At 37.2% G+C, this 27,426-nt stretch overlaps 1 protein-coding gene and 1 long non-coding RNA gene across 2 annotated transcripts in view; one reads left to right on the forward strand and one right to left on the reverse strand.

Annotated features, from left to right (window-relative positions):
- LOC306867163 (ribonuclease inhibitor-like) overlaps positions 1–2,932 on the forward strand; it is a 228,849-nt gene extending 225,917 nt beyond the window's left edge. Inside the window, exon 6 of the mRNA XM_079412730.1 lies at positions 2,844–2,932. Coding sequence (XP_079268856.1) covers positions 2,844–2,847 — 4 coding nt within the window. The 3' untranslated portion in view covers positions 2,848–2,932. The remainder of the gene's footprint in view (positions 1–2,843) is intronic.
- The window catches only part of LOC306867355, a 1,261,287-nt gene that overhangs the window by 758,782 nt on the left and 475,079 nt on the right, over positions 1–27,426 (reverse strand). The gene's annotated exons all lie outside the window — the stretch shown is intronic.

The following is a 27,426-nucleotide window of genomic DNA, read 5'->3' on the forward strand; positions in this document are numbered from 1 at the left end:
TCTGTCTATTTCTATCTATCTATTTGTCTATCTGACTATTTCTATCTATCTATTTCTATCTATCTATCTGACTATTTCTATCTATCTTTTGACTATTTCTATCTATATCTGTCTGACTATTTCTATCTATCTATCTATCTGTTTGTCTGTCTATCTGACTATTTCTATCTATCTATCTGTCTATCTGACTATTTCTATCTATCTATCTACCTATCTTCTGACTATTTCTATCTATCTATCTGTCTGTCTATCTGTCTATTTCTGTCTATCTGTCTGTCTATTTCTATCTATCTATCTATCTATCTATCTATCTATCTATCTGTCTATCTGTCTATTTCTATCTATCTATCTGTCTATCTGACTATTTCTATCTATCTATTTCTATCTATCTATCTGACTATTTCTATCTATCTATCTATCTATCTATCTATCTATCTATCTATCTACATATCTTCTGACTATTTCTATCAATCTATCTATCTATCTATCTATCTATCTCTGTCTATCTGACTATTTCTATCTATCTGACTATTTCTATCTGTCTATCTGACTATTTCTATCTATCTATCTATCTATCTATCTATCTATCTGTTTGTCTGTCTATCTGACTATTTCTATCTATCTATCTATCTATCTGACTATTTCTATCTATCTATCTATCTATCTATCTATCTATCTATCTATCTCTGTTTGTCTGTCTATCTGACTATTTCTATCTATCTATCTATCTATCTCTGACTATTTCTATTTATCTATCTATCTATTTCTATCTATCTATCTGTCTGTCTATCTGACTATATCTATCTATCTATTTCTATCTATCTGACTATTTCTATCTATCTTTTGACTATTTCTATCTATATCTGTCTGACTATTTCTATCTATCTATCTATCTATCTGTTTGTCTGTCTATCTGACTATTTCTATCTATCTATCTGTCTATCTGACTATTTCTATCTATCTATCTGACTATTTCTATCTATCTATCTATTTCTATCTATCTGACTATTTCTATCTATCTTTTGACTATTTCTATCTATATCTGTCTGACTATTTCTATCTATATCTGTCTGACTATTTCTATCTATCTATCTGACTATTTCTATCTGTCTGACTATTTCTATCTATCTATCTGTCATCTATCTATCTATCTGACTATTTCTATCTATCTACAGTCAGGTCCATAAATATTGGGACATTGACACAATTCTAACATTTTTGGCTCTATACACCACCACAATGGATTTCAAATGAAATGAACAAGATGTGCTTTAACTGCAGACGGTCAGCTTTAATTAAACGGTGTAGGAATTACAACAGTTTGCATATGTGCCTCCCACTTGTTAAGGTGTGTGTTATTCCCTCATTATCCCAATTACACAGAGCAGATAAAAGGTCCAGAGTTCATTTCAAGTGTGCTATTTGCATTTGGAATCTGTTGCTGTCAACTGTCAAGATGAGATCCAAAGAGCTGTCACTATCAGTGAAGCAAGCCATCATTAGGCTGAAAAAGCAAAGCAAACCCATCAGAGAGATAGCAAAAACATTAGGCATGGCCAAAACAACTGTTTGGAACATTCTTAAAAAGAAGGAACGCACCGGTGAGCTCAGCAACACCAAAAGACCCGGAAGACCACGGAAAACAACTGTGGTGAATGACCGAAGAATTCTTTCCCTGGTGAAGAAAACACCCTTCACAACAGTTGGCCAGATCAAGAACACTCTCCAGGAGGTAGGTGTATGTGTGTCAAAGTCAACAATCAAGAGAAGACTTCACCAGAGTGAATACAGAGGGTTCACCACAAGATGTAAACCATTGGTGAGCCTCAAAAACAGGAAGGCCAGATTAGAGTTTGCCAAACGACATCTAAAAAAGCCTTCACAGTTCTGGAACAACATCCTATGGACAGATGAGACCAAGAGGCACATATGCAAACTGTTGTAATTCCTATACCGTTCACCTGATTTGGATCTGACTATTTCTATCTATCTATCTATCTATCTGTCTGTCTAGTTCTATCTATCTATCTATCTATCTATCTATCTATCTATCTATCTATCTATCTATCTGTCTGTCTAGTTCTATCTATCTATCTATCTATCTATCTATCTATCTATCTATCTATCTATCTATGTCAGACTGTATTGCCTTAAGCTTGTAAAACTACTTTAAACTTCAAACTATTTCATACTGAAAACCATCAAACTTTTTTAAACTACTTAAACTTTTCAAACTTTTCTAAACTTTGTGGTCCGGCTTTCTCAAGCCAACTTAAAGTTTGTCTCGACAAACTTTTTTTATCTAGTTACAGCTTGAAATAGATTTTGGCAGATTGTAGGAAAACGTTGGTAAAATCAGAGCAGATTCCAGCTTCAGCTCACAGTCGTCCAGCATCACATGATCAATGTCTCTGTCTCTTGTGTGTTTTTACTTTGACAAGCAACACGTCGCTTTACTTTACACTTACTTTACTTTCAGTTATTTACTGACACCAATACAAACATGTTTAACTAGTGGAACATTTAACTGAAAGGTTTTTGTTTCAAGGCAAAATCTCATTTGTATTTGTTCCTTGTGGTTTATTATATATGGCTTACACTCATTAGCATGTGTTTCTCTTTATAGTGAATCAACGGTAGTCACACAAACACAAACACAAACATATGAATGGAATTCATGTTCAAATGTATTTAAAACACAAATATTGTTTTAGAAATATCTATGCCAGATCATGTAAATGTAAGAGTTTTTAACTGAAAAAAGAAACTGTAATTGAAATAGTAACTAATTAGTAATTTGTTCTGAACACTGATTTCTCTCTCTCTTCTGTTCCACCTTACAGATAAACGGCATCAAAGTCCAGAACTTCTCCTGCTTTCTGAATCAAACACCAATCACAGGTAACACTCCACACCTGTACCTGACTCCCGCTCTGGAAAAGACCAAACCACGGAGCAGCATCATCTACTGGACAGATGCAAAAATCAACACTACGGCCGTAACAATCATATTTTAAGAAATGTCTGTCTTTGATCGGTTGCCAACATTCTTCAAAAATATTTTTATGTTCTACAGACAAGTGAAAGAAAGCAAGAAACATACAGGTTTCTACATACATGATGACAGATTTGTTTTGTTTTGGGGGGGGGCAAAATTCAATTATACCATCTAAATTATATCAGTCTAAGCATCAGTTTTCCTCATAAAAAAATATCTTAAAATTTCTCTAACAAAGTAAGACTAAATCAATGGTTTTGGAAAGTACTGCGTATTATTTTGTGGCTTGCTGAGGGTTTAAAGAGTCGTGTAACTGACCGTATCAGATGGAGGCATAAATGGATGACAAAACTATCAAACAACAGATATTTTGACTTTAAATACTTTGAATTAAATAAGTTACCTACAAATACCTAGAAAGTTTATTACACTAAATCTTGTGTTATGATTTCTAATGCGTACAGGTGAAACAAATTAAATAATGCAGCATTAATATAAGCATACATGTACATATGGGCGATATTGAAAAACATTTCAGCCATAGTACAGAGTCAGCTCTTTTGAGGGTTTCTGATTATATTTTACATGGTTTGAGCTTAGATTTGATTGATAAATTAATGCTGTTGTAAAGTCGATCCTGTCTTTTGAGGACATGGAGAAAGTTGTGCATGCTTTGTGTTATTGTGTTTGGATTATTGTAATGTTTTGTATCTGGGTGTGAATCAGGCCTCTCTCTCTCGTCTGCAGCTTGTTCAGAATTCAGCTGCTGACGAAGAGTTTTATTAATCAAAATATAAATTAATCAAGTGTAATCAATGTGAATATAGCCATTTATGTATCAAGTTATTCTACTATTATAAAATTGTATCTGCCTGTGTGAGTAGAGGCCTGCAGAAGAATGGAATGTGCTGACGTATGGTTTAAGATAAAGCTGCACATCTGGGTTTGACATGATAGGGTCTCCTTCTTTAACGTAACGTAAATTGAGGCCTATAATCTGCTGCAGGAAGCAGATAAAGGCACAGCAAAAAGATGATAAAACAATGACGTAGGAAATGTATAGGACACACCTTAATGGAAAAAAACTGTATTAAAGGGTATGGAGACACACACACGAGTGATTCCCTGCAGGGTCTCTCGGTTTTATTGTCTCTGATAATAAAATCTAAATTCTGGCACCAAAACCCCAAGAGTCTGAGAATGATTCCTCACAGCACGGGCAGAAACCACCACAAATTGGCGTCACGAACAGGATTGGAAAGGAGCAGAGGGTGAAAGACCACGTTGGGCTTACTTGACGAGCAACACAAATTAAGTGGCCACTAAAAAGGTAGGCAGTTTATGCTTATATAATTAGTTTGTGTTGTTTGCCAGTTAGCCCTTGGTGGTAAGAACTCTTAAAAACTGCTCTTCCAAATTTAAAGAACAAAAAGAATAAAGGGTTTTGATTCCAGAAGAAATAATCGCATGCACAGATCTGTTTTACTGTTAAGAGGGCCTTTGATGGATGGCAGTAGACGTTGAGCAGATTTACATTGCATGCAATGGTCTGTGTTTATTGTTAAGTGGGCCTGGAAGGATAACATTAAATGTTAAGCAGATAAAGTATAGGAAAGCGCGCAAAGTCCTCCGGATACCGCTCTGTTTGTAATAAATTACACAGAGGTCTGAACGGGTAGGCAAAAATTCCTGCTGGGTTCTACTTTTTTACTGTGTTGAGGAAGTGTATCAGTGAAAGAGAGTATCTGACAGGTCACTCAGGAAGAGTGTAAGTGTAGTCTGTTTTAATGTATGTGTCATTGTCTGTGTCTGTCTGAGTGTATCTGTGACTATGATTGTGGTTTGTGAGAAAATCTATATCTCTATATCTGGTGGGACCAGAGGTATGTACCCCTCCCGGACCATCATGTGAGAGTGGTCAGGCAGCGGAGATGGGAGCGCCTGGTGTTACACTAGGGAAGAGTGAATGAATATATGAGCCCTAAATAAAAAAAGGGATAAAGGATGATTTTATGAGCCTTAAATAATAAAAGGACTTGTATGAATGTTGCATATAAAAGCTGTTCCAAGATGTGGACTTTGCAGATTATTGAAATAATAATAGATTAGTTAAAATAAGATATACATTTATTATCATAATGACATGTCTTAATACATTAATAAAAATATTGCACGTGTTTAATTTTTATATCTTATATCTGAAGACGTCTAAAATGTGTATCTTGTTATCCCTGGGAGACAGTGTGAAAGTAAGTACATTATAGAGTTTCAAAGATTTGGGTTCGAGTTAACTAAAGATAACTTGTGTGGTGAAATGTTGAATGAGAGCAAGATTGGGTGACCAAGTTCATAGAAATTTAGATTCAAAAGCTATAGGACAATTTACAGTAATAATGGAACTTGTTGATTACATAATAAAATAAGACAAAAAGCAATTATTTTATGTTGGTTTGGAAAATTCATTCACCATTACTAGATTATTCTGAACCATGTGTGCAATTATAGAAGAAAAATTATGATTGAAGTCTTTAGTTTTACCATACGCATGTCATGCTGTTGTAGAATGAAGGATTCTTTTGTTTTATTGTAGTATACTCGGATAATAAAGGTAGCTGATTTCTGCATTATGCAAAGAAAAAACTGATTGCTGTTTTTCTGCAACGAAGAACTTGCTTGACTAAAATAGAATAAGGGAACTGCTGTTTTAACCAGATGAAACTTTTTTTATTTTTTTTTATTTAACCTTTTTTATTAAGAAACCATTGAAAGAGATGGTTGAAAAGTGAAAATTAGATAAAGAGCTGATTTCTCAGACACAATTTGAGTATACAAAGGTTCAATTTGATTAATGCAGTCTCTGAGTGTTAAAAATTTCAGATGGCTTCTGGAAGTGAAGTGACATTCAGCCAAGTATGGTGACCCATGCTCGGAATTCGTGCTCTGCATTTAACCCATCCAACGTGCACACACACAGCAGTGAACACACACACACCGTGAACACACACCCGGAGCAGTGGGCAGCCATTTTATGCTGCAGCGCCCGGGGAGCAGTTGGGGGTTCGGTGCCTTGCTCAAGGGCACCTCAGTCGTGGTATTGAGGGTGGAGAGAGCGCTGGATATTCACTCCCCCCACCTACAATTCCTGCCGGCCGGAGACTCGAACCCGCAACCTTCGGATTACAAGTCCGACTCTCTAACCATTAGGCCACAACTTCCCACAGAAGTCCAGAAGTCCTGGAACTTGACAAAAGGAAGCAAAGAACTGGAGTCTATCTAACAATGCAGCGAAGAAGCAAAGACTCAGCTGCAGAGAGAAGAAGAATGAGGGGCTGATGGATTGTCAACTCCCCTCCTGAAAGAGGAGGGCACACATCAACATGGAGAAAGGCTGACTTAAAGCAGGAAAAGGTGAATCTTTCACTTGAGACTTTTACTAAGGGTAATGAAAACATCCTGAAATGCAAAACTGGCAGGATCAATCGAAAGCCAGAATGAGGAGAGGCAGAGAACAACAGAGACCATACATACCCAGTGCAACAGCCAAATAGCTTCAACAGACTGGTGATCTAAACAGAAGGACTTCCATCCCTTCCCTTTGCGTGCACAGGTGCTGCATATTTATTTGATCACTAAAGAGACTGCTTCAAAGTTTGTTATTTTATTAACCCTTTAGGTGCCAGGGTTTTTTGGAAAAAATGTTGGATTTTGACATCAAGATTTCAAAAGCTTGTGGCTTGAAATGGCTTAAAGATAGAGATCTACTGTAAATTAGAAAAATGTTGGGCATGACCGAAAGTTTATGTGGGGTGTAAATATACTCATCTAATTTGCATATTATGACGTCATCAGGGGCGGCCCTCTTGAATTTCATAATATTTAGGAAATAGTAGATATTGAATTGATGGTTTGATTTTTTTGTTTGTTTTTTTCGTCTTTTTCTCCTCATTCCAAATGATCAGAAAAGAGGAAACCAACAATAAAACAGGAGAAAGTACTAAATTATTACTATATTACTAAACTATATAGTAGTAAAATGCATGTGAACAGTAGCCTACTTTTTGATCAGTTCATCAGTAATATTCAGGAAATAATAGATATTGAATGGATGTTTGAACTTATTTGCATGTTGTTGTTGTTTTTTTGTCTTTTTATCCTCATTCCAAATGATCAGGAAAAGAGGAAATCAACAGTAAAACAGGAGAAAGTAAATTATTACTATATTACTGTGCCATAGTAAAATACATGTGCCTATTTTTGATCAGTTGACCACCTATCTGCCCAATCAGGTATCTATGTGACAGTTTATAGTTCTTGAGAGTATGGTACCTCTGTACCATAGTATGGAGTATGGATCTACCCCAAACTGACTGCACCTGTACTGTCTGCCGGCGGCCCTTTGAGCGCGCGCGATCAGAACAAACAGCGAAATCTGGCCGATCATCAGAGAGCAACAGCTCTCCTATGGACACTAAGACCACGTCCACCCCTGCCACCCCCATCCCCGTTGGGCAAAGTGTTGAAATGATCACTTGTTTGTGCTTTGTGAACGATCGCGCCTTGTGCAGCGGCACCATTGCGCGGAAAAGATGTACCGGGAAAAGCGTGATCATTAGACGGCTGATCGTCATTTCCAAAAGGCAAATATTCCCCTTCAGAGTCAGAATCGGCGAATGACATTTGCAACACATCCTCACAGTACAACTTTTTATTAGCCGTTTGGCGATTTTCTCTCACAAATCTCACAATTTACTCAGACGCTATGAACTGAATTGCTTCCGCATCACTGACACTATAGCTCACTTACTCTGCTATTTCCTCGAACAATTTTGGTCTAGAATCGAAGTACAGTACTACATGTCTGCCATCTAGTGGAAGGGAATACAAATGAGCCATTACACCAGATTAGGAACTACAGCCCATTTCATGAAGTATGACGTCTTGTCGCAATTTTGCGTCTTTGGCGCTTAGAGGGTTAACTGTATTAATCTTGATTATCCATGGGTCTCCCAGCAGTTCTCTGAATTCTGTGTTTTAACTAACATTTTCAATCTGCTTTTCAGTAGGTACCAGTCCAGCCTTATGTCTTAAAGAAAAATGATTTTTTACAGAAAGTAGTGGGTGCTTGACTCACCAATCAGATAAAAATGGAGCTGGATTTGGCATAGTGAGGGCTATTTCATTAACCAAATAAAGGCTAGTTCACACTACAGGATTTTAAGCCCGATTTGCAAGTTAACGAGCTCGCCGACAGGTCGGGCTGTAATCGGGGGAAAATCAGCGGGTGATCGTCGCGTCGCGATCTTTATGTGTAAACTACACAACGATGCATCAAAGACGCTCGCTGACGCGTCGCCGACACCTCGCCGACGCCAAACAAATATCTAACATGCCAAATATCTGGACCGGTCAGCCGACTCGACATCACGTGGTGTCAGGTGTCGTGACGAGCTACAGCCAATGAAAGAGCAAGGCATGGTTTGAGGTCACCGGAAGAAAAACAGCAGCAACTTCGCTGAAAGAAAAGGCTTATATTTTTGCACATAAGCATCTTTCACTCTCTTCCACAGGCTTTTGGCTGCTATATTTTTTATTAACCACCAATAGTTACTGTTGCCATGACTGACAAACACTCACACTACACTCATGTTCTCACGCATTGCAAAACACAGGAAACTGACCACACACCGACAGAGAAGACAGAGCAGGTTACTGCTAGGGCTGTAGTACTCGAGTCCGGACTCGAGACGTTTTTCTGTCGTCTCGGACTTGTCTTGGACTCGTTGGTATTTGGACTCGGACTTGGTCATTGGACTCGTCAAATGTTGTAGTTGGTCTCGACCGAGTCCAGCTATATATGCTTTTTTTTCTCTTTCAAAACGAAACCATAAACCATTAATCTGGCTCGCTTGTTTGGAAAATGGGTAATGTAATTGGTTTAATTTACAATCCATCTAGAACGGGCATTGCCATTGGTCGCCTGGTAAATGCATGCCTGGCTCCAAGTGTGCGCGCTGCGCAGAGGCATAATTAATTTTTATTTTGGCCACAGACACAATGTCGGCGAGTTGCATAATACAGTTTGGTTTTACAAAGTTCGTTGGAGTTTTCCCTCTCTTCCACCTGACTTTCCTTTGCTTTTATATAGCCTATAAATGCCCGTGTGCAATTTAGTTTCACCGCATATCAGCGCACATGATTAACCGCTCTCTTGTGATGCTCTCTATGCCATTCATACAGAATGTGCTTTTGTATTCACAAAGATGCGACGCGGGCAGTGGAATAGGAAAACATGCAAGAAGATGGGAGTTAAACATCTTTTAATAACTAGAGCGCCGCGTTTTTAGAAAGCTGTTTCATGCACGAGATACTGCAAGAGACTCGAGCACAACAGTCAAACACATCCATGTTTACAGAAAAAACAATGGAAAAGCAGCGTAATCAAATAAAAAACCTGTGAAGAACTACTACTGTATGTCTGATATTTCATGTTTGCATCAGGGTGACAGGCTGAAAACCACTGTTCATTGTTTTTACAGAGCATTTATAGTTAATAATAGCAGTCTAGGTGTTATACCTTCAGTCATTTTGAATTTGAATTACTTGAGTATTTGCTGAGTTACACTTCATTTTAGTGACGCGTTACTATAAATATATCGCGGAGAAGGAGAAGACAGACAGCGCACCCTGTTTGTTTTCTTTTTTCCCCAAAACCACAAAGTTTGGTTGTAATCGTGAGTGTACTCAAAAAAAAGTAGACACTTAACAGTTTCGATTGATGTATAACACTTATTTGTGTGACCAAAATCAACAGAGCATTTTTAGTGTCTTTTGCACTTATCTTAAAAAAAACGAGTTCGTATCGCCGGCGATACAGCCGACCCCAAAGGGTTAAGCATTTTTCTTGCATTATTTCTGAACATATAATATGCATAAGAAAAGTTTGTACAAGATATTTAGTGATTTGTTTAACATTTACATCATGATGACAACTTCATGTGTGTGGTGTACTTAGAATATAATTTTCTTTAACTAGAGGTTTAATAAAAAAAAGTTGCTTGAATCATGTTGTAGTTATATTTTAAGTTGACTAGTTAAAATTGTACAGAATCGAGAATTGGTCAAATATTCTATGAAAATCCCTTTTTTTTGCCACATGGTCCAGCCTAGAAACAAATAAAAAAACCTTCCAATTTTTAATTTCTTTAATTTTTCAATCTTTAATTGTCTGTTCTCTAACTGAACTAAATTATTTTTATTTCTACTATTAAAAATGGCCTCAGCTTAACACCTGTAATACTGTCTATATCCCCCTATCACCGGGGGATATATATTGCACCTATATTATATGGCCTAAGGTAAACAGCAAACAAATGCCTGCGCAGCCACACACACAGACACACAGAGCTGAAGGTGTTTATATGCTACACAGCCTTGCTTGGGAGGGTTACATTGTACTATGGTTTCTTTAGGACAGGGGTCTCAAAACTTTGTCCTGGAGGGCTGGTGTCCTGCAGAATTCAGCTCCAACCCTTATCAAACACACCTGAAACAGCTAATCTAAGCGTACTAGAAACTTTCAGGCAGGTCTGTTGAGGCAAGTTGGAGCTAAACTCTGCAGGACACCGGCCCTCCAGGACTGAGTTTGGACACCCTGCTTTAGAACAAGTAACAAGTTCAAGAACATGTTGATTTATTTTTTAGACTTATATTGCTTGTTCTTTGTAATATTTTCCTATAATAAAAATGCTGAAAATGTGAAGTTGCACTTCAGTTTATGTGACTTTAGTGAAATTGCTAAACCTAAAGTAAATAAACTAGCCTAATTTGATCCTGCGGTGTTGCTGCACATGCTTTTAGATCATTACAAATAATAATGCAAAATGATTATCTTAGAATAGAAGATATGCTGTCTCTCGTGTCACATAAATGATCAATAGTTAAGTATGTGGTTTTGAAGAAGATGCTTTTATTTTCTTTCTCTGTTTTGACTCTCATTTGGACTTGGACTTGACTTGGACTCGAACCTCTTGGACTTGGACTTGACTTGGACTCGAACCACTTTGGACTCGGTCTTGACTCGGACTCGATAGTCCTGGTCTTGGACTCGACAAAGGTGGACTTGACTACAGCCCTAGTTACAGCTGTGGCTACTGGGCATGCGCATTTACATATTTTCCGAGCCGACTATATAACGAGAAACCTATGAAAATGGTTTTTAAAAGCACATAGTGCCATAGTTTCATCACTGTCGCAGTGACCGTCTTTTTGCAGTAAAGGACCTGTCATAGTTTAATGAGTGGGAAGATGACATGAAGCTCTCGGTTAAGCTGCATTGAAAACAGATGAGCGTCCATGTGCATATACAGCTCCTGATCGGGGCGAAGTTCACGGGATTTTGTCCACAGAATGATAAGAGCACACTTTTTAACATATTATTTTATTATTTAACACTCAGCATTTAACTTTAGCGCTGCAAGCTATGCATACAGTGCATGACCAGATTTTCTGGTAAGCAAAACAAGCACTTTTAATTCCCTGTACCGGTATAAAAATACTACTCTATCACTATATGACTGTGACTATGCACACAGTGATTGGCTGATAGGGGAGGGTCTCTGTCAGAGATTTATTCATAGAAATATTGTAGAGCGTGATATGGGGAAGTCGTGGCCTAATGGTTAGAGAGTCGGACTCGTAATCGAAAGGTTGCGAGTTCGAGCCCCCGGCCGGCAGGAATTGTAGGTGGGGGGAGTGAATGTCCAGCGCTCTCTCCACCCTCAATACCACGACTGAGGTGCCCTTGAGCAAGGCACCGAACCCCCAACTGCTCCCCGGGTGTGTGTTCACGGTGTGTGTGTGTGTGTGTGTTCACTACTCACTGCTGTGTGTGTGCACTTGGATGGGTTAAACGCAGAGCACCAATTTCGAGTATGGGTCACCATACTTGACAATACGTCACGACTTTACTTTACTTTACTTTTATGTTGCCATATTCAAATAAAGGTTTACAAATAAAAATGTTATATAACTATAATCTAACTCTAAGTCTTGTCTTTTAAGTGTCTTATGTGGCATATTTCTGACAGATTTCTGTGGCATTTCCTAAAAACAGTCAAGACATCAAAAACCAAAAATTCAAATATTTGAAAGAATATTTATTGTAATGTTTTCATATGTTTGTAATACATGTTTTTTTTATTTTACAATCACTCAATAAATGTTCATATCTCCCATTGAACGTGCTGGCCTACATATACACAGGCTAATATAGGGCTATATTTAAAAAAAAAGCACACAATTCCCTTTAAAAAGTCTTTGTAACTATACGTATCAAAACAATGTCCTACCTAATTGCACAGCATCAAAGAAGTCAATACAGCACAATCAAGAATAACTTAAAGAGGTGCCAACTTTTGCTAAACGATGGACTAGCTTTGACTCTTGCTGCTGATTTAATTGGCAACGTGATGTTTGCTTTAGACCACCAAATTCGTTTTGCGCTGCTTCGTGTTTAGTTGCGTAGAAATGTCGCCACAATAACAGACTGGTGTAAAACTCTTGGATGTATTTTAAAGAGTGCTGTGAACTTTAGATATTTCACATACTTTTGGTGTTTTACTGCCTTTATTATGAAAGGAAAGATTAGAGGTCAAAGGAAGCGAAGTGGGGGAGAGAGGGGGGCAAGATCAGGAAAGGTCCTTGAGCCTGGATTCGAATGCTTGAATTTACCGGTAAAGTCATTCCGGTAATTTTACGGCAATTTGCTGGTATTACTGTGTGAAAGGGGCTATAGTCACAGTTGTAAACGTAACAGATTTCTTCCTCTGTGAGGGGCTTTGGCGTCATGGCATCTTTGTTTCCAGGTGGAATGTTAAAGAACGTGCCACACAAATCCTGTATAATTTCACCAATCTGACGATGACTTTAAAACTCCCCAAGTGTTTCCATGTTTGTGTGCCATATGCATCAGACGTTCAGCTAACAGGCTGTGGGCATGATGTCTAAGGCTGAGACTAGATCTCAAAGTTGTCTGAATGGATTGTAGCCAAGAAAACACACAAAGTGTGCTCCCTTTATAATCACTAATACCCGTCGCTCATCTTACTTCATCACGATCTCACAAAGTCCCATTATAATCAATGAAACTCTCTAAACTGCACAATTCATCTTTTTTTACATCACGATGCAAACACGTACTGGATAGTTTAGTGCTTAGCACCCTCTAACACCCTGTAGAACCGGACCTGGGCTTGGTTAACTGTTACCGATTGCCCTAACCCCCACCCCGATCTTTAGTAATCTCTGTATTTATTATGACAAATACTTGCATTTGATACTTGTATTGCTTTTTGTTCTCAGATCATCATGAGCTGCTGATAAATCAACATCGATACATATACAAAGCCTTTTGAAATAAATGATCATTTATAAATGATGAAAAGTTACATCAGTAATAACCACATCATTTAGAGAATGTGCTTGATTGTGTTCAGCTCTTCTGGATCTGATGTCATAATACAGAACAACAACAGCAGCCGCAGCAGCCACGCCCACTAGAGCAGTGACGACCAATCGGATCACAGCTTGAACAGTATCACAACCGCGGACAGAGCCTGAGGAGTAAAAACATGAAATACATGCTAAATACATAGTAAAATCACTGCTGACATTAACTACTACCAGCGCTACCGTACCTGAGCATGTGTAACAGCTTTCACGAATGTCCAGATGTCGAGTCTGCTCAGTGAATGAATTGTTCAGCACACATCTGTAGGTGTTTTGATCCTGATACTCCACCTCCAGAGGCAGAGAGAGACTGATGCTGATATCAGACACGCTGATGCTGGACAATAAACTGTTTCCATCGTACCAAGAGAGAATCACCTGACCCACATTCACCGCTGAGCACAGCAGCACACATTTGGATGCTGATGACGATGATGGAGGAGGACAGTAGCTGAAGATGACAGGAACAGGCAGAGGAGCTAGAAAACATAAGTGAATGAAGATATGGATGTAGATGAGGAGGAACCATTCAGAAGAACCAAGACTGATCGAACGGAGAGCGTAATAGAAAGTTGCCTAAATGTAAACCTGGACATTAATAAGACATTTTCAAACATCTAAATACTACAATACATCTGTAGATCCACTTCAAATCTGTAATACATATAAAATGGTATAACCAACTCACTATAGACACTGAGAGTGAAAACCTTCATCGTATGGTTGGTCTTTAGTTGATAAAAACCAGTGTGTTCAATTCTGGCATTTGTGAAGGTCAAAGATCCGTTATTTTCATCGACCTACAGTCTGTCTCTGAATCTCCCTTCAAGAACATCATCATATACAGTGACGCCGTTGGCCGTTTCGTTGATTTCGACTATTAAATAGTTTCCAAACCTCCACTGAATCAGATCATTGTTCCTCATTTCGGTATCGGTGTGTAGAGTGACAGAGTTTCCCTCCATCACTGAAACTGACTTCATCTCATCCTTATCGTCAACCGCACCTGCAGAACAAACAGATGTTCAGATTTCTACTGAATTCACTGAAGTAAAGAATAATATGCCAAGCAAACACACTGATATTTAGCTCACCATAGACAGTGAGAATGAAAACCTTCTTCATCGTGTTGGTCTGTAGTTCATAACGTCCTGAATGTTCAATTCTGGTGTTTCTGATCGTCAGACATCCAGTCTGACGATCCACCTTCATTCTACCTATGAATCGTCCATCATAATCTTCTTTTACAGTCATGCTGCTGTCCGCTACATTGATTTTAGCTATTAAAGTGTTTTCCGGTCCAAACCTCCACAGAATCAGATCATTATTTCTCATTTCACTATCAGTGTGTAAAGTGACAGATTCTCCCTCCTTCACTGACACCGCCTTCAGCCCACATGTATCACCAAACCTACCTGAAGAACAAACAGAAACAGAGTAAGAGCTACTAATGGTTTGAAGTTTAGATTTGGAATCTTTGTGGTGATTTCAGAATGAAATGAAGAGCTCCGAACATCATAAACAGAAAACACTTTTACTTCAGAAGACAATAATGTCTCCAATAAAAACTAGTGCTAGAAGTCATAAAAATGTTTAAAACTCACCGACCAGACACCACAAGCTCAAACACAACCAAATCATGTGAAAATTGTGTTGAACAGTTTCAGTCAAATATGAAAAGACAATCTCTTCAAAGCAGGTTTAGTATAAAATGAGCGATGAGCTGATGTGTAGTAAAGTGTTGTGAAATTAACCATACATCTTTAAGATGTTGATATGTGTGGCTTTTTATCTCTTTTTTTTCTCTCATCACAAGATCTAAATGTTATCGCATTGAGTTCCTGCAAGGCCATAACTTCCTTTATATCAGCGGCTCTTAATTCATGTGCTCCACAGCTCTGCAAATTTAGCAGTTTTTCTTATCCAACACATCTAATTCACACCATCAGCTCTATAGAAAAGAGCTGCGTGAGCTGAACGAAGTGTATTAGATAAAAGAAATATGGCAAATGTGTAGAGCCTGGACAGAAAAGGTAAGTTATATAAATGCAAAATAATTCAATGTAAGGTTTTCCTTGAGATATTATAGCTGTAGAGGTAAGTCATAGCAGTGACATTCACACAATTCACCACAGGACACCTGGTCACGTCATGCGTTTCCTCTGATTGGATAGCTATCTGATCGTTGAAAAGGCCAGGTGTAAATGCTTTCGAGACGGACATTACATGTGTTCATAGCACTAAATAATGGCCAAACTATAAAAAAATATACTTTTCTTAAAAGACATTTGAAGTAGACATATGAACGGTGATGTGCCAAACCATCAGAACCAAACTGAAAACGGTGGTTAAGACACTGAGGTATTTATTGTACCGTGGGCTAACTGTATTGTTGCATCTCCACTGTTTACTCTAAAATGCTGTATAACAGGAATATCACAAATTTAGTGCAGACCCTATTTAACATGAAATCTTGCATTTTGCACATTATGCAATTACGATTTTGACATTAGCCATCAAGGAGCTTCAAGAAATATACCTATATAGGAATATATGACCGCCGAAGCTGGTACATGAGCATTGTGGGAGGGCTCTATAGTGCTTGGTCAATATATCATACATGCATACAGTTACGTCCATATATATTTGGACACTGACACAATTTTCATAATTTCGGCTCTGTATACCACCAGAACAGAATTAAAAATATTACAATCAAGATGAAATAGAAGTGCACACTTTAAGCTTTAATTCAAGGAGTTGAACAAAAATATAACAAAGTAGTCTGTACTGAACACAATCTCAGTGATATTTAAAAACGAATGCCCTCTGAAAATGCATTTTAATATGTAGTTTCTGCTTTATGCAAAGTCCTGTGTTCAGGAATAGGGGCAGCGTATTGATCCAGATGTGTTGCAGTGCGCTCAGTCCTGCTGCAGACGAGGCGCAGACGATTTGTGGCACATCGATGGCAACCATAAACTAATAATGTAATATGAAAGCTTTTTTTCTTTTCTTTTCCAAAAAATTATATTATGCTGGGAGTTGAGTGGGTTAAATTTGTAGCTTAATTTAACATGCATCTCATCTCTTTAGTTTTAATTTGTACTTGAATTATGACTTTATTTCCTAACATGATAGAACATTATACTACTTATTTTGACCATCTGTTCTATTTTTAAAGTCATGCATATGAAACATTAAAAATGAATAATGCACAAACCCTGCACCAGAATCTTTCTCAGCGAATTTGAACATACACATCTGGTTCTAGTTTTTCTGAAATTTTCATAGATTAAAAGGCAAAATAAATTTTTCCAGGTGCGCGTTTTATTGGACATTATTTGTTCTACTTTTGGTTGCTATATATCCACATATGTATTCAGCAACCCGATCTCATGAAAGTGTGTATATAAATAGTACGCCAAATAAAAACGACCCTCAACAATGGACGTGTATATGCTACGTGATGGGCAGGATTAGGGTCGTGGGGTAATGTGTCTCATATGTACGCGAAAACTGAGTATCATATGCACGGCAACAAATTTTGTATCATATGCATGCGAAAACTCCATATTATATTCACACCAAACACATTTGTATCATAAATACGCCAAAGTCCATTTTTGCGTATAAATACCACGAGTTTTCATTTTTGTTTGCCGTACTATTTATACGCATTTTCATGAGACCGGGCTCATATTCAGTTGTTGTGCTGGTAGCACGATGCTTTTTTATTGTGAACTTTCATTTAAATTAAACATAATTTTCCCCATCATTTCCTACCTAAACATTTTAATGTATTTTTGACAATAAAGCTCAACTTGACTTGACTTAAGGAAATATGAGATACGGACTATAAATGCCATTTGTGCCAAAACTTTATTTAATATCTTTATGTTTTAGAATAAATATATCAAAATATTCATAAAAATCAAAACTGTTTAAAATAGTAATCAAGTTTTTCTCAGTCGCTTTGGCTCAATTCTCGAATTATTATTATTATTTTTTTTTTCGAAACAACAAGTTCAGATCTCTGAACAATTAGCTTCTTGTTCACATCAGATTGTAATTTCTTATTGATTTGAGCAAATTGCAAATGCTTTGGCACATGTGTGCAAACATAAGTACAATGTTGTACAACAACTAATTGCATATGGAGTCGATTCTCACTTAAACTGTCAAACTCTTCACAACTTCTCAATCATTTTTCATCGTGTAAGCCATCACATTCAAAACGATCCATTCAATTATGAAAAATTGGTATACACGCACAATGTATATTCCATAAATATCTGACAATGACATTGTTTGTAATGTCTGCTAAATTGGAAAATGACCTCTAATTGCAATACAATTTGAATCAACCATTTAACCAATCAAGTTTGGGAGCATATATATGTAGATTGCCCACAGCACAATCACTACCATTTTTTGAGAATGGAGGACTTCCACAACCCTGAACTGCAGCAACATGCTCGTGGAAGAGCAATTGGAAGACGTGTAAGAATACGTGGTGTTAGAGGAAGACATAATAGAGGAAGAGTCAGAGTCTCTGATGAAATCATAGCCACACTTGTGGATCATGTCATAAATTGTGGTTTTACAATGGAAGAGGCTGGTCGAAGAGTACAGCCTAATGTCCACAGTGTCATCAATTGTGCAAACCTTTCGTGGGAAAACAGGTAAATATGTATTTATTTATTTTTTTGTTTTACAGTATGTAAAGCATTTTTATAAACAACAATATTGTACAGGTATATGCAAGTCTATTTGTACATGTTATAGAACCGCACAACAGAGTTGGCAGAGCAGCAGTATTTAACCATCGGCAAGAACAAGAAATTTGCAACATGGTCATAGCCAACAATTCCATCAAGCTAAGAGAGATCCAAAGAGAAATCATAAATGACTATAATGTCTTCGCAAATATAAATTCTGTCAGCATTTCCACCATAGACAGAGTTTTGAAAAGGCATCAAATGACTATGAAACAACTCTACAAGGTGCCGTTTGAGAGGAATAGTGAAAGAGTGAAGGAGCTGCGGTACCAGTATGTCCAGGTGAACTATTGGTGTGCACTTAGTGAGTTTTACTGTACTTCTAAGATGTACATATTTTGTTTCTTCGTAGAGAATCATGGCGTTAGAAAGACATGAAACAACCCACGTGGACGAGGCTGGATTCAATCTGTTCAAAGGCCGGAGACGTGGTCGCAATCTCATTGGACACCGAGCCACAACTGACACACCAGGCCAACGTGGGGCCAATATTACAATGTGTGCTGCCATTTCAGAGAATGGTGTGAGCACACATTGGGCCCTATAATACCCAACTTCTCCTTGCCTTCCTAAACGCACTTTACAGAGACCTGATTCCAGAACAAGAAAGAGGTTTATTTAGACCAGATTTGCTTAATTATGTTGTTGTCTGGGATAATGTCAGCTTCCACCGAACCAACATTGTTATCCTTTCATGTGCAGCAAACCACTTCCTAACAGTGGAGTTCCTTCCACCATACTCTCCATTCCTAAATCCAATAGAAGAGGTTTTTTCAGCATGGAGGTGGAAAGTAGCTGTTGGGCTACCAGTGAGTAGTGCCTTGTGTGAGCACAGTTTCTCTACATTGAAACTTGTAAAAACTCACTTGCGTTCCACTATGTCAGACAGTAGACTAAGTAATTTGATAGTACTTAGTATTGAGTCTGAGCGTTCAAAAGCTCTAGACATGGATGCTTTCATAAAACCGTTTTCTGCACAGCATGGTAACCGCCAAATTCAGCTCTTCTGATTTATTGTATAGAGAGTGAGTTAAAGGGATAGTTCACCCAAAAATGAAAATTCTGTAATCATTTATCATTGCCGAACAAAATTGAAGATATTTTGAAGAAAGTTTGTAACCACACAGCAAATTTGAAAGTGTTAAATTAACACTCACAGTGAGAAAATTAACACTTTTTCAGGGTTAATATAGGTCCACACTAAATAAAGTTAAACTAACACTTTAAATAGTGTTACTTTTTTTTTACACTTGCATAGAGTAAGAACAACACTTTAAGTGTTCACCATTAACACCACTAGCGTTTCCCCTCCCCTCATTTACAACAAGTTAGTGTTGAAACTAGGTGTGTCAATATCTTAACACCGAGAGACTTATTTCCACACTAATATAGTGTTCATACACACCCTGATTAAGGTAATGAAGTGTAATCTGTGTTTCACTAAAAATAACTGCATTCAGTAAAAAAAAAAAAAAAAAAAAAAGCCAACATGCTGTATCAGTTTGACATTTTATTTTTAACACAGATGTAACAATTACACCAACACAGAAGAAGGTACAATATATTCACCATCATCTCAAGATTCAAGATTCAAGATTTTTATTTGTCACATACACAATTATACAGGGTGTAACCAGCAGTGAAATGTATTTCAGGTCCGCTCCAAGGACAGTGCAATTATATAGAATACAAATATTAAGAAAAAGAAAAGTAGAAACAATAAGAGGAATAAAATAAAATAAAAGATTAAAACAAAAATATATATATAAATGTGCAGGTCAGGGTATTTAAATAGCAGCAATATGAGGTAGAGAAAAATTATGAATAGCTATTGATATGGTGATATTTACATGGAGTCATGTGATGTTATGACACAGAGTTAGAGTTTAGGAGCCTGATGGACTGGGGGAAGAAGCTCCTCCTAAGTCTCTGCTTACGTACTGCTTTTTTACTCTGCGTGTTTGGATGTGTACTGCTTACACAAATGTAGCAAATACATTCCTTATAAGCTTTCCATCGAAAAACAGCGATCTGTCGTCGATGCTTGAGGCTTAGACCCTCAGAATGATATATAGTTTGTCAAGATTAACTTTGTCCCGTTTCATTTATTCTATTAGAAAACAATGACACATGCAAACAAAGAGCGTTCAGTGCGACGTCGCTCTGGTAAACGTTAACAGGTTAAACAGTTACACATCAAAAAGTTACACAAATCATAGAAATTACCCTGTTATCTACCCCAGATTCTTAAATATATGAAAACTTACGTTTAAAACTGCTAACTAACAAACAATGCCACTCTTACCTCAATTTGCTAGCTAGTGGTGCAGCTAAATGGCCTCGAGAATCCTCTCGGTGGTCCGTCGCGTTATCTGAAAATAAATAATGTTAGCACTCGGCAATGTTGAGAAACGTCCTAATATTATTCTGAATGGTGAGAAACGTGAACTAAACATGAAAATTGGTCAATTTAAGCGGTTATAAAATATTATACCTGTCTGAACACTGTCCTCTCCTCGTGGTCGTCTGCCATTAATCAAAAAGGAAATAATGTACAAGGACCGGAAATTGGATCAACTCTTCACCAGTGTCAATTATGTCAACTCGCTGTAATTACACTGACTCCGACCACTGGTTTACACTGCAAGTGTTAATGCCTTTCAAATCAACACCAGAATCAACACTTTTTAACTCTGATAAATTAACACCATTAAAATAACTCTAAACAACACTGGATATTTTGCTGTGCAGGCTGTTTTGGGGCACCATTGACTTTTTTTCCTACTAAGTCAATGGTGCCCCAGAACTGCTCTGTTTCCCACATTCTTCAGAATATCAAAATATCAAAGACATTCATACAGGTTTGGAACTACTTGAGGGTGAGTAAATGATGACACAATTGTTATTTTTTGGTGAACTATCCCTTTAACAGCGACTGCTTTCCATGTTTGACTATTTGTGTGACTTATATAACTATAGGTTCATAATTTTCAGTTACAATTGTATATATCTACTGCATTGTGGCATTGTATTTTTATCTTACAGACTTCATGTATTTCTTTTAGGGCTCAATATTTCCTGGAATTTTCAAAAAAGGCATTGTTCATTTTTTTTTAGTGATCAGCATGTTATTGATTCCTTATCTTACTTTTGAAAAAATATGAACTAAAAATAAATCTGTATACCTTAAAGAAAAAATTTATTTGTACAAATTTAGTAAACAAGTCATTTTATTTGTGAACTGCTTTTTTTGTCAAAAAATAAAGAAAGACAGAAATAAACGCCATACAGTCATTAGATAGCAGAAGAAAATTGAGAGGAACCAAGTGGATTCTGCTCACTATGTACATTGCATTAAGCTCCATAGTATGTTTAAAATATATAATATAGGCCTATATTAAACTAATTAAATAACAACAAATACAAATAAGGCTCAGTTTATTGATGTTAAATTTCATACTTGTATTGTCCCTCATAATCGCTATAACAGGTTTTATGTGGCAAGCCTAGTTGCCACCCCTCATTCTACTCTTGCCCCCCTTTGCCACCCCAATTAAAAAACTCTGGACACGCTCCTGCTCCCCACATGTAAATGATAACAGTTCCTGTGGAGCTACTGTGAACGGAGCCGGTGTGAGAAGCACGGGCTTAACCTACACGCATGTAAATAATTAAAGAGCATATACTGTATTAGAACTGCATCGCATATAATTATTTCATTAAATCATAGCGTTTGTGAATTCACAATTCTGATTTTTAATTGGGTTTAATATTTTATGGTGGAAAACATGTGTTTTATGGATTCTCGTCCGTGAAATGCACCACTTCTGCCGGTTAGTCGACGCGAGCAAAATGAAGTCGAGGATTTTAAAAAATCGAATAGTCGAATAAAATCGACCAATGTCGACAGCCCTATAGCTGTGCAAAGTTAAAACTAATAAAAACATTTTGAGTAATGGATGCAAACACAAACTTTTGATGCAGCATATAACAATGAGATGTAGAGATGAATGTGAGATTAATATTTTAGCTCAGTTTAGCTCTGTGGAGGAAGCATGAGCACTAAAAACAGAACCAGACTTTCCGGTGCTCAGTCAGTTGAGACCGAGTCCTACTCTGTAGTATGAGTTTACTACTGTATTAATGAAACAAAGGCAGGGGAGGACTGGCAGAACTGGTTCATAATCAAAGAAAAAGTGTCACATTAAGTGATGTTGACGGTCAAGAAAACTGGGCGCTAATGCAATCTATGTTTGCATATGAATACTCAGGTTTCTAGGTTTATCATTGTCATTTACATTTTGCATTGTGCTCTTTTTATTTAGATTTCAAGTATTTTAGTTCATACAATAAGACATTTATTTAAATCCTGTTGAAAAAAGAAAAGAAACCATCACACAATTTGTAATGGTTTTTCTGGTTATAATGAAACTTGTATTGGTTTTAATGGAAACTGTAATGGCGCCTGTTGGTCTCTGCTGGTAATTGGTCACCTTCTATTCATGGCTTTTTTAAAGCTAGTAGAGCCTAATGTAAATCCTAGTGTAATGTCCCAAAACATACTACAGGAAACCATTATTTAATTGTTTTAACGGTTAAAAGTTGATGGTTTGTAATGGTTTTCGTAGTGGAAATCATTAGAATTTCTGTGATGGTTTCTATTGTTTTTGTCAGCAGGGTCACCATGGGTTTTGTGATGCTGTTTGCCATAAATGCGATAGGATTGCTGTAATATTGTGAGATAGCAGCGACTGTTTGTAGTTATGGTGGGCCTATTTGGGAGAAAATCCATGGTCATGGTAATTTTAAGGTGCACAGACTGAACACGTCTCCAGAGAGCTAACAGATCTGCTCATGCGCGAGCTAATATGTAGGCTAATTCTGAAACACGCAATGACTTTCCATTATGACATTTTTATATTTATGAAGCCTACACAATAATATTCTTTTACACTGTAATCCTTTCATTTTTAATATTTGGCGTCCCTGTTCGTAATAAGCAAAATGGACCTGCCCAGAGGCACATTTTCCACTAACGCGCTCTTTAAATAACAAAAAAAATCTTGCGCCATTGACGTTTGAGTTGATCTATGGCGCAGTCTATTTTCAGTTCCTCAAAATAGCAACGCACCAACAATGCGCCTGAACAAACCTCTTTTTTAGACCAGCATGCCCATAAGCGCACAAATGAGCGCAAATGCATTTGCTATTTAAACAACGTGTCGCAGGACGGGAAAATGAGAACCGCGTCGGGCTGAAACTAGCAAAAACACTTACGCCGGGTGTATGATAGGGCCCATGATATTATGGCAATATGCTGTATAGTTCACTGAAAAATGACTGTCATCATTTATTCATCTCAAGTTGTTCCAAACCTGTATGAGTTTTTTCTTCTGCTGAACACAAAAATGTTTTCTTGCTTGATTTTACAAATAAATGTTTCTCATGGCTATAAGAGAGAGAAGCATGACACCTTACCTTTATTTACTCAAATCAAATTAATATTAAGAGCAGTTTCAGAGAAAAAATGTACAAAGAAGTACATAATCCCGTAATAATAATCCCGCGTCGCAAGAAATCTGGTCGGGTCCCGTGGGAATGCAGACCTCTATATTAGATCAAGCACAGAATCAAGTTTGCGCTGCTGCGCGTGATCACGTCAAAGATCAGACGAATACAGTGGTGGGCCGTCAGAGGAAGCAGGGCCTTCTCTGCTGGCCCTATAAAAAAATTAATTGTGTGAAAAATGTTTTTATTGATTATTTAGGTATCTTAAATGTAATATCTTAAAAGTAAACGAAAATAAAATGGCAGCTGCAGTCATCGGCGCCTACACCAGATCTTGTTGCCGATCTCCTAAAAACGCCTTTTTCAAGGCACTCTTTTGCAGACAAAAAGAGAATAACTGAGAAAAGAAGACCTATACCCAAACGGAATTCGCTAACAAAGGCCAGCAAATTTTTTATGCACCATTTCAAAGATTGCAACTATGAGTGGCTAACAGCTAGCACCGAGCACAAGTTATTTTGTTGGCTTTTTAATACGAGTAAAGGGGCAGGGAATGACCGACCCAGGGACTTTATTTACAAGTGACAGGTGAGTACGTTATTATTTAATGAGTATTGTATCATGCACATTGTTATGGAGGTGTACGTGGTGCATCTCGTAGTGATCGACCGATATTGATTTTTTTTATAACCGATACCAATTATTTGCATGTTTATGTACCCGATAACCGATATGCAGAACCGATATTTATTTACTGTTATAAAGTAAATAAATGACTGCGTGAAGTAAGTCCATACTTCACTTTGGTTTTTCCTCGTTTCAGTCATCTTAACAAAATTTTTTTGAGAATTAGCAGTCTTTCATGCAGGGCTCTAGACTCATTCTTTCCACTGATCTCACTTTTGCGACTAACTTTCTCAGTTGGTCGCACGAGCACATAATTTGGTTGCAATTTGTTTTTGTTTTTTGCTACAACATTTGATTAACCAATGCATGCTGATAAACTTTTATCATAGTTTATAGTTATATGTTAATGAAAGTGTTCAACATTCAACTCGTTCTTTTTTATCAGTATTATTTGTGATTTATATTTTGTGAACAGGAATTCCTTTTTTCGTGCGCTTTCACTTTCAAATTTGCGATCTTGGTGTCACATTTTACAAGAAACGATAATTGTCTGTTTTGCTTATATCGATAAACCTTTCACTTTTTAAGACTAAAACAAAAGATGGATTCATTGTTATTCTTAATTAAAAAGCACAACAACAATAAAACAGTACGTTGACAATGACAAACTAGCTTACATAACATTTATTAACAAAAGCTAATAAGACGAGGCATGGCACAGGACACATCACATGCTGTATTATATACCGAGTATATTACAGAATGTTTAGCAAACACTGAGGAATCAATAAAAAACTTTTATTTATAAAAAGCTTTAGCAGCAACACTAATATTAGCAGTAAGCAAAATAAACGTAGAATGTCTAATGTTTTCAAATGGAGAAAATAAATAAATGAAAGGCGTCATATCAACTTAATTTTTAACTACAGTTTTAGTAGGTTTATAAGCTGTTTAATAGGATAAAGAGTGAAGAATAATTCACTGGATAATGTTAATTCACGGAATAATATTCTCTGGAATATTGGAATATAACAAGCATTGTATTTTATTGCATTTCTCAACTGGCATGCTCTAAATTATGCTGCTGACAGCGCGGTTTATCTATGCCTTTACACAGAACTATAGGCTACTCAAACTGCGATTGATTGCAGAGATAATAAATAATTAATCCCCATAGAGTTGTATTAATTTAGATGTTTATAAACTAAATAATGGTTATATAGTAAGTGTTAATACAGTTAAGGGTGCTTCAAAAAAGTAAATCTTGTTAAAAGTTGCATGCAGTGGCCGAGCTGAGCATTTCTTGAGCATCAACCGCTGAGTGAACTGCAATATGAAAGCGGCTTCACGAGACTAATGATGAGCATATAGACAACAGAGAGAGAATTACATTCAATGCTTTTATTTCCAACATGCAATCATTCATGGCTGTATTATTTAATTCATGTAAAGTTACGTCTTTATTGGGAGAGGACTTGACGGATTATCTACGTGACTCTGACTTCACGAGACTAATAGGCCACAGAGAGAGAATTCAATTCAATGCTTTTATTTCCGGCAAAGTTATATATTTGTAGGGACAGGGCTTGACAGAGTATCTTATTTATCATATTTCTTAGAGCCAAGTTGCATTTAAACTAAATATCAGGCATTTATGTAATACATCTAATTTGTGCATTAATGACTGTAATATTAAATAGTTTACTAACTACAGCAAATCAAGTACCTGCACGCCGTTGTTGTTGTCTCGTCTCCCCTCAGATGCACTGCAATTGCGATCCTGCGCGCAATTCTCAAAAAACCCACAAGATGGCGGTGTTTATCGGTGAATCCGATATTACAAAATCGATATCCGATTATGGAAAATGCTTAAATATCGGGAAAAATATCGGTAAATCGATATATCGGTCGATCTCTAGTGCGGTGTGTGGATGTCCGGCGTTTGTACAGTTTTGCTGCTTTGGGCACATCGTCATTTTAGAGTGACGTGAATGTGCAGTGACCAGTGGACTGGCAGATTACTTTTACTGACCATGTAGGGAAATTTACTCTGCATTTAACCCACCCTAATCTATCCTACTGTTGAAATTGTTGATCAGCCGTCATTGTTGTTGAGAGCCTGTGTGTGGCATAATATGTGCATTATATGCATATAGCTGCATTAGCTGTAACAGAGATGTGTAAGATGTGTGCATGTAGTTTACAGTTGCTTACTGAAGGCCCTGACTGAAACCCCACATTACCCCACTGGACAAATATACACGTGCATCTTGAAAAGTGGATAAACACTTCAGACAGACCATGGTATTATGTCTGTATATGTACTATATATATATATATATATATATATATATATATATATATATATATATATATATATACACATACTATGCTAAACCCCAGACTGCTTTACTATTTTTACATTTATATACAGTATGAGGAAGAATAACAGCATGAAAGCTCATTTACCACCATGTCTGTCATCAACAGGAAGTTACAATGAACTAATGCCACAGCGCTTCAGAACAGCAGCAGTGTGTGATAAGATGAAGAGCATTTTAAAATTAGTCGATACAATGAATACAGCCTTTATACTATAGTCCACTATAGTTTCAGGCACCACTATACACAGCGTGTTTGAAGCTGCTGTGTTTTCTTCTAAACATTTAGCAAATGAGAACAGTTCGGTCATTCATGATGGTGATGGTGACTTATGAACGTCCTTCAAATTCTTCAGTGTTACTATTGATACTATATATGTACCTCCCCCGGGTCCGCACCGCCACAACTCGTTCTTGTTCCGAGTGAGTCTCAAACCCGGGGTCTCCGGCTTGGGAGGCGGGCGCTCTAACAAGGAGGCTAAAGCCACGGCCTCTAGTGTCAGTCGCTAGAACGCCTCTTTTTGAGATCAGGGGAGTGAGGTTTACACGCAACAGCTCTACGTCGGTTACATGTGCAAGTTTTGATATTATATAAGATATTAAATTTACACACACAAACACCCAC

The sequence above is a fragment of the Barbus barbus genome (genome assembly GCF_936440315.1).
Source record: "Barbus barbus genome assembly, chromosome: 4".
In the NCBI taxonomy this organism is placed as follows: Eukaryota; Metazoa; Chordata; class Actinopteri; order Cypriniformes; family Cyprinidae; genus Barbus; species Barbus barbus.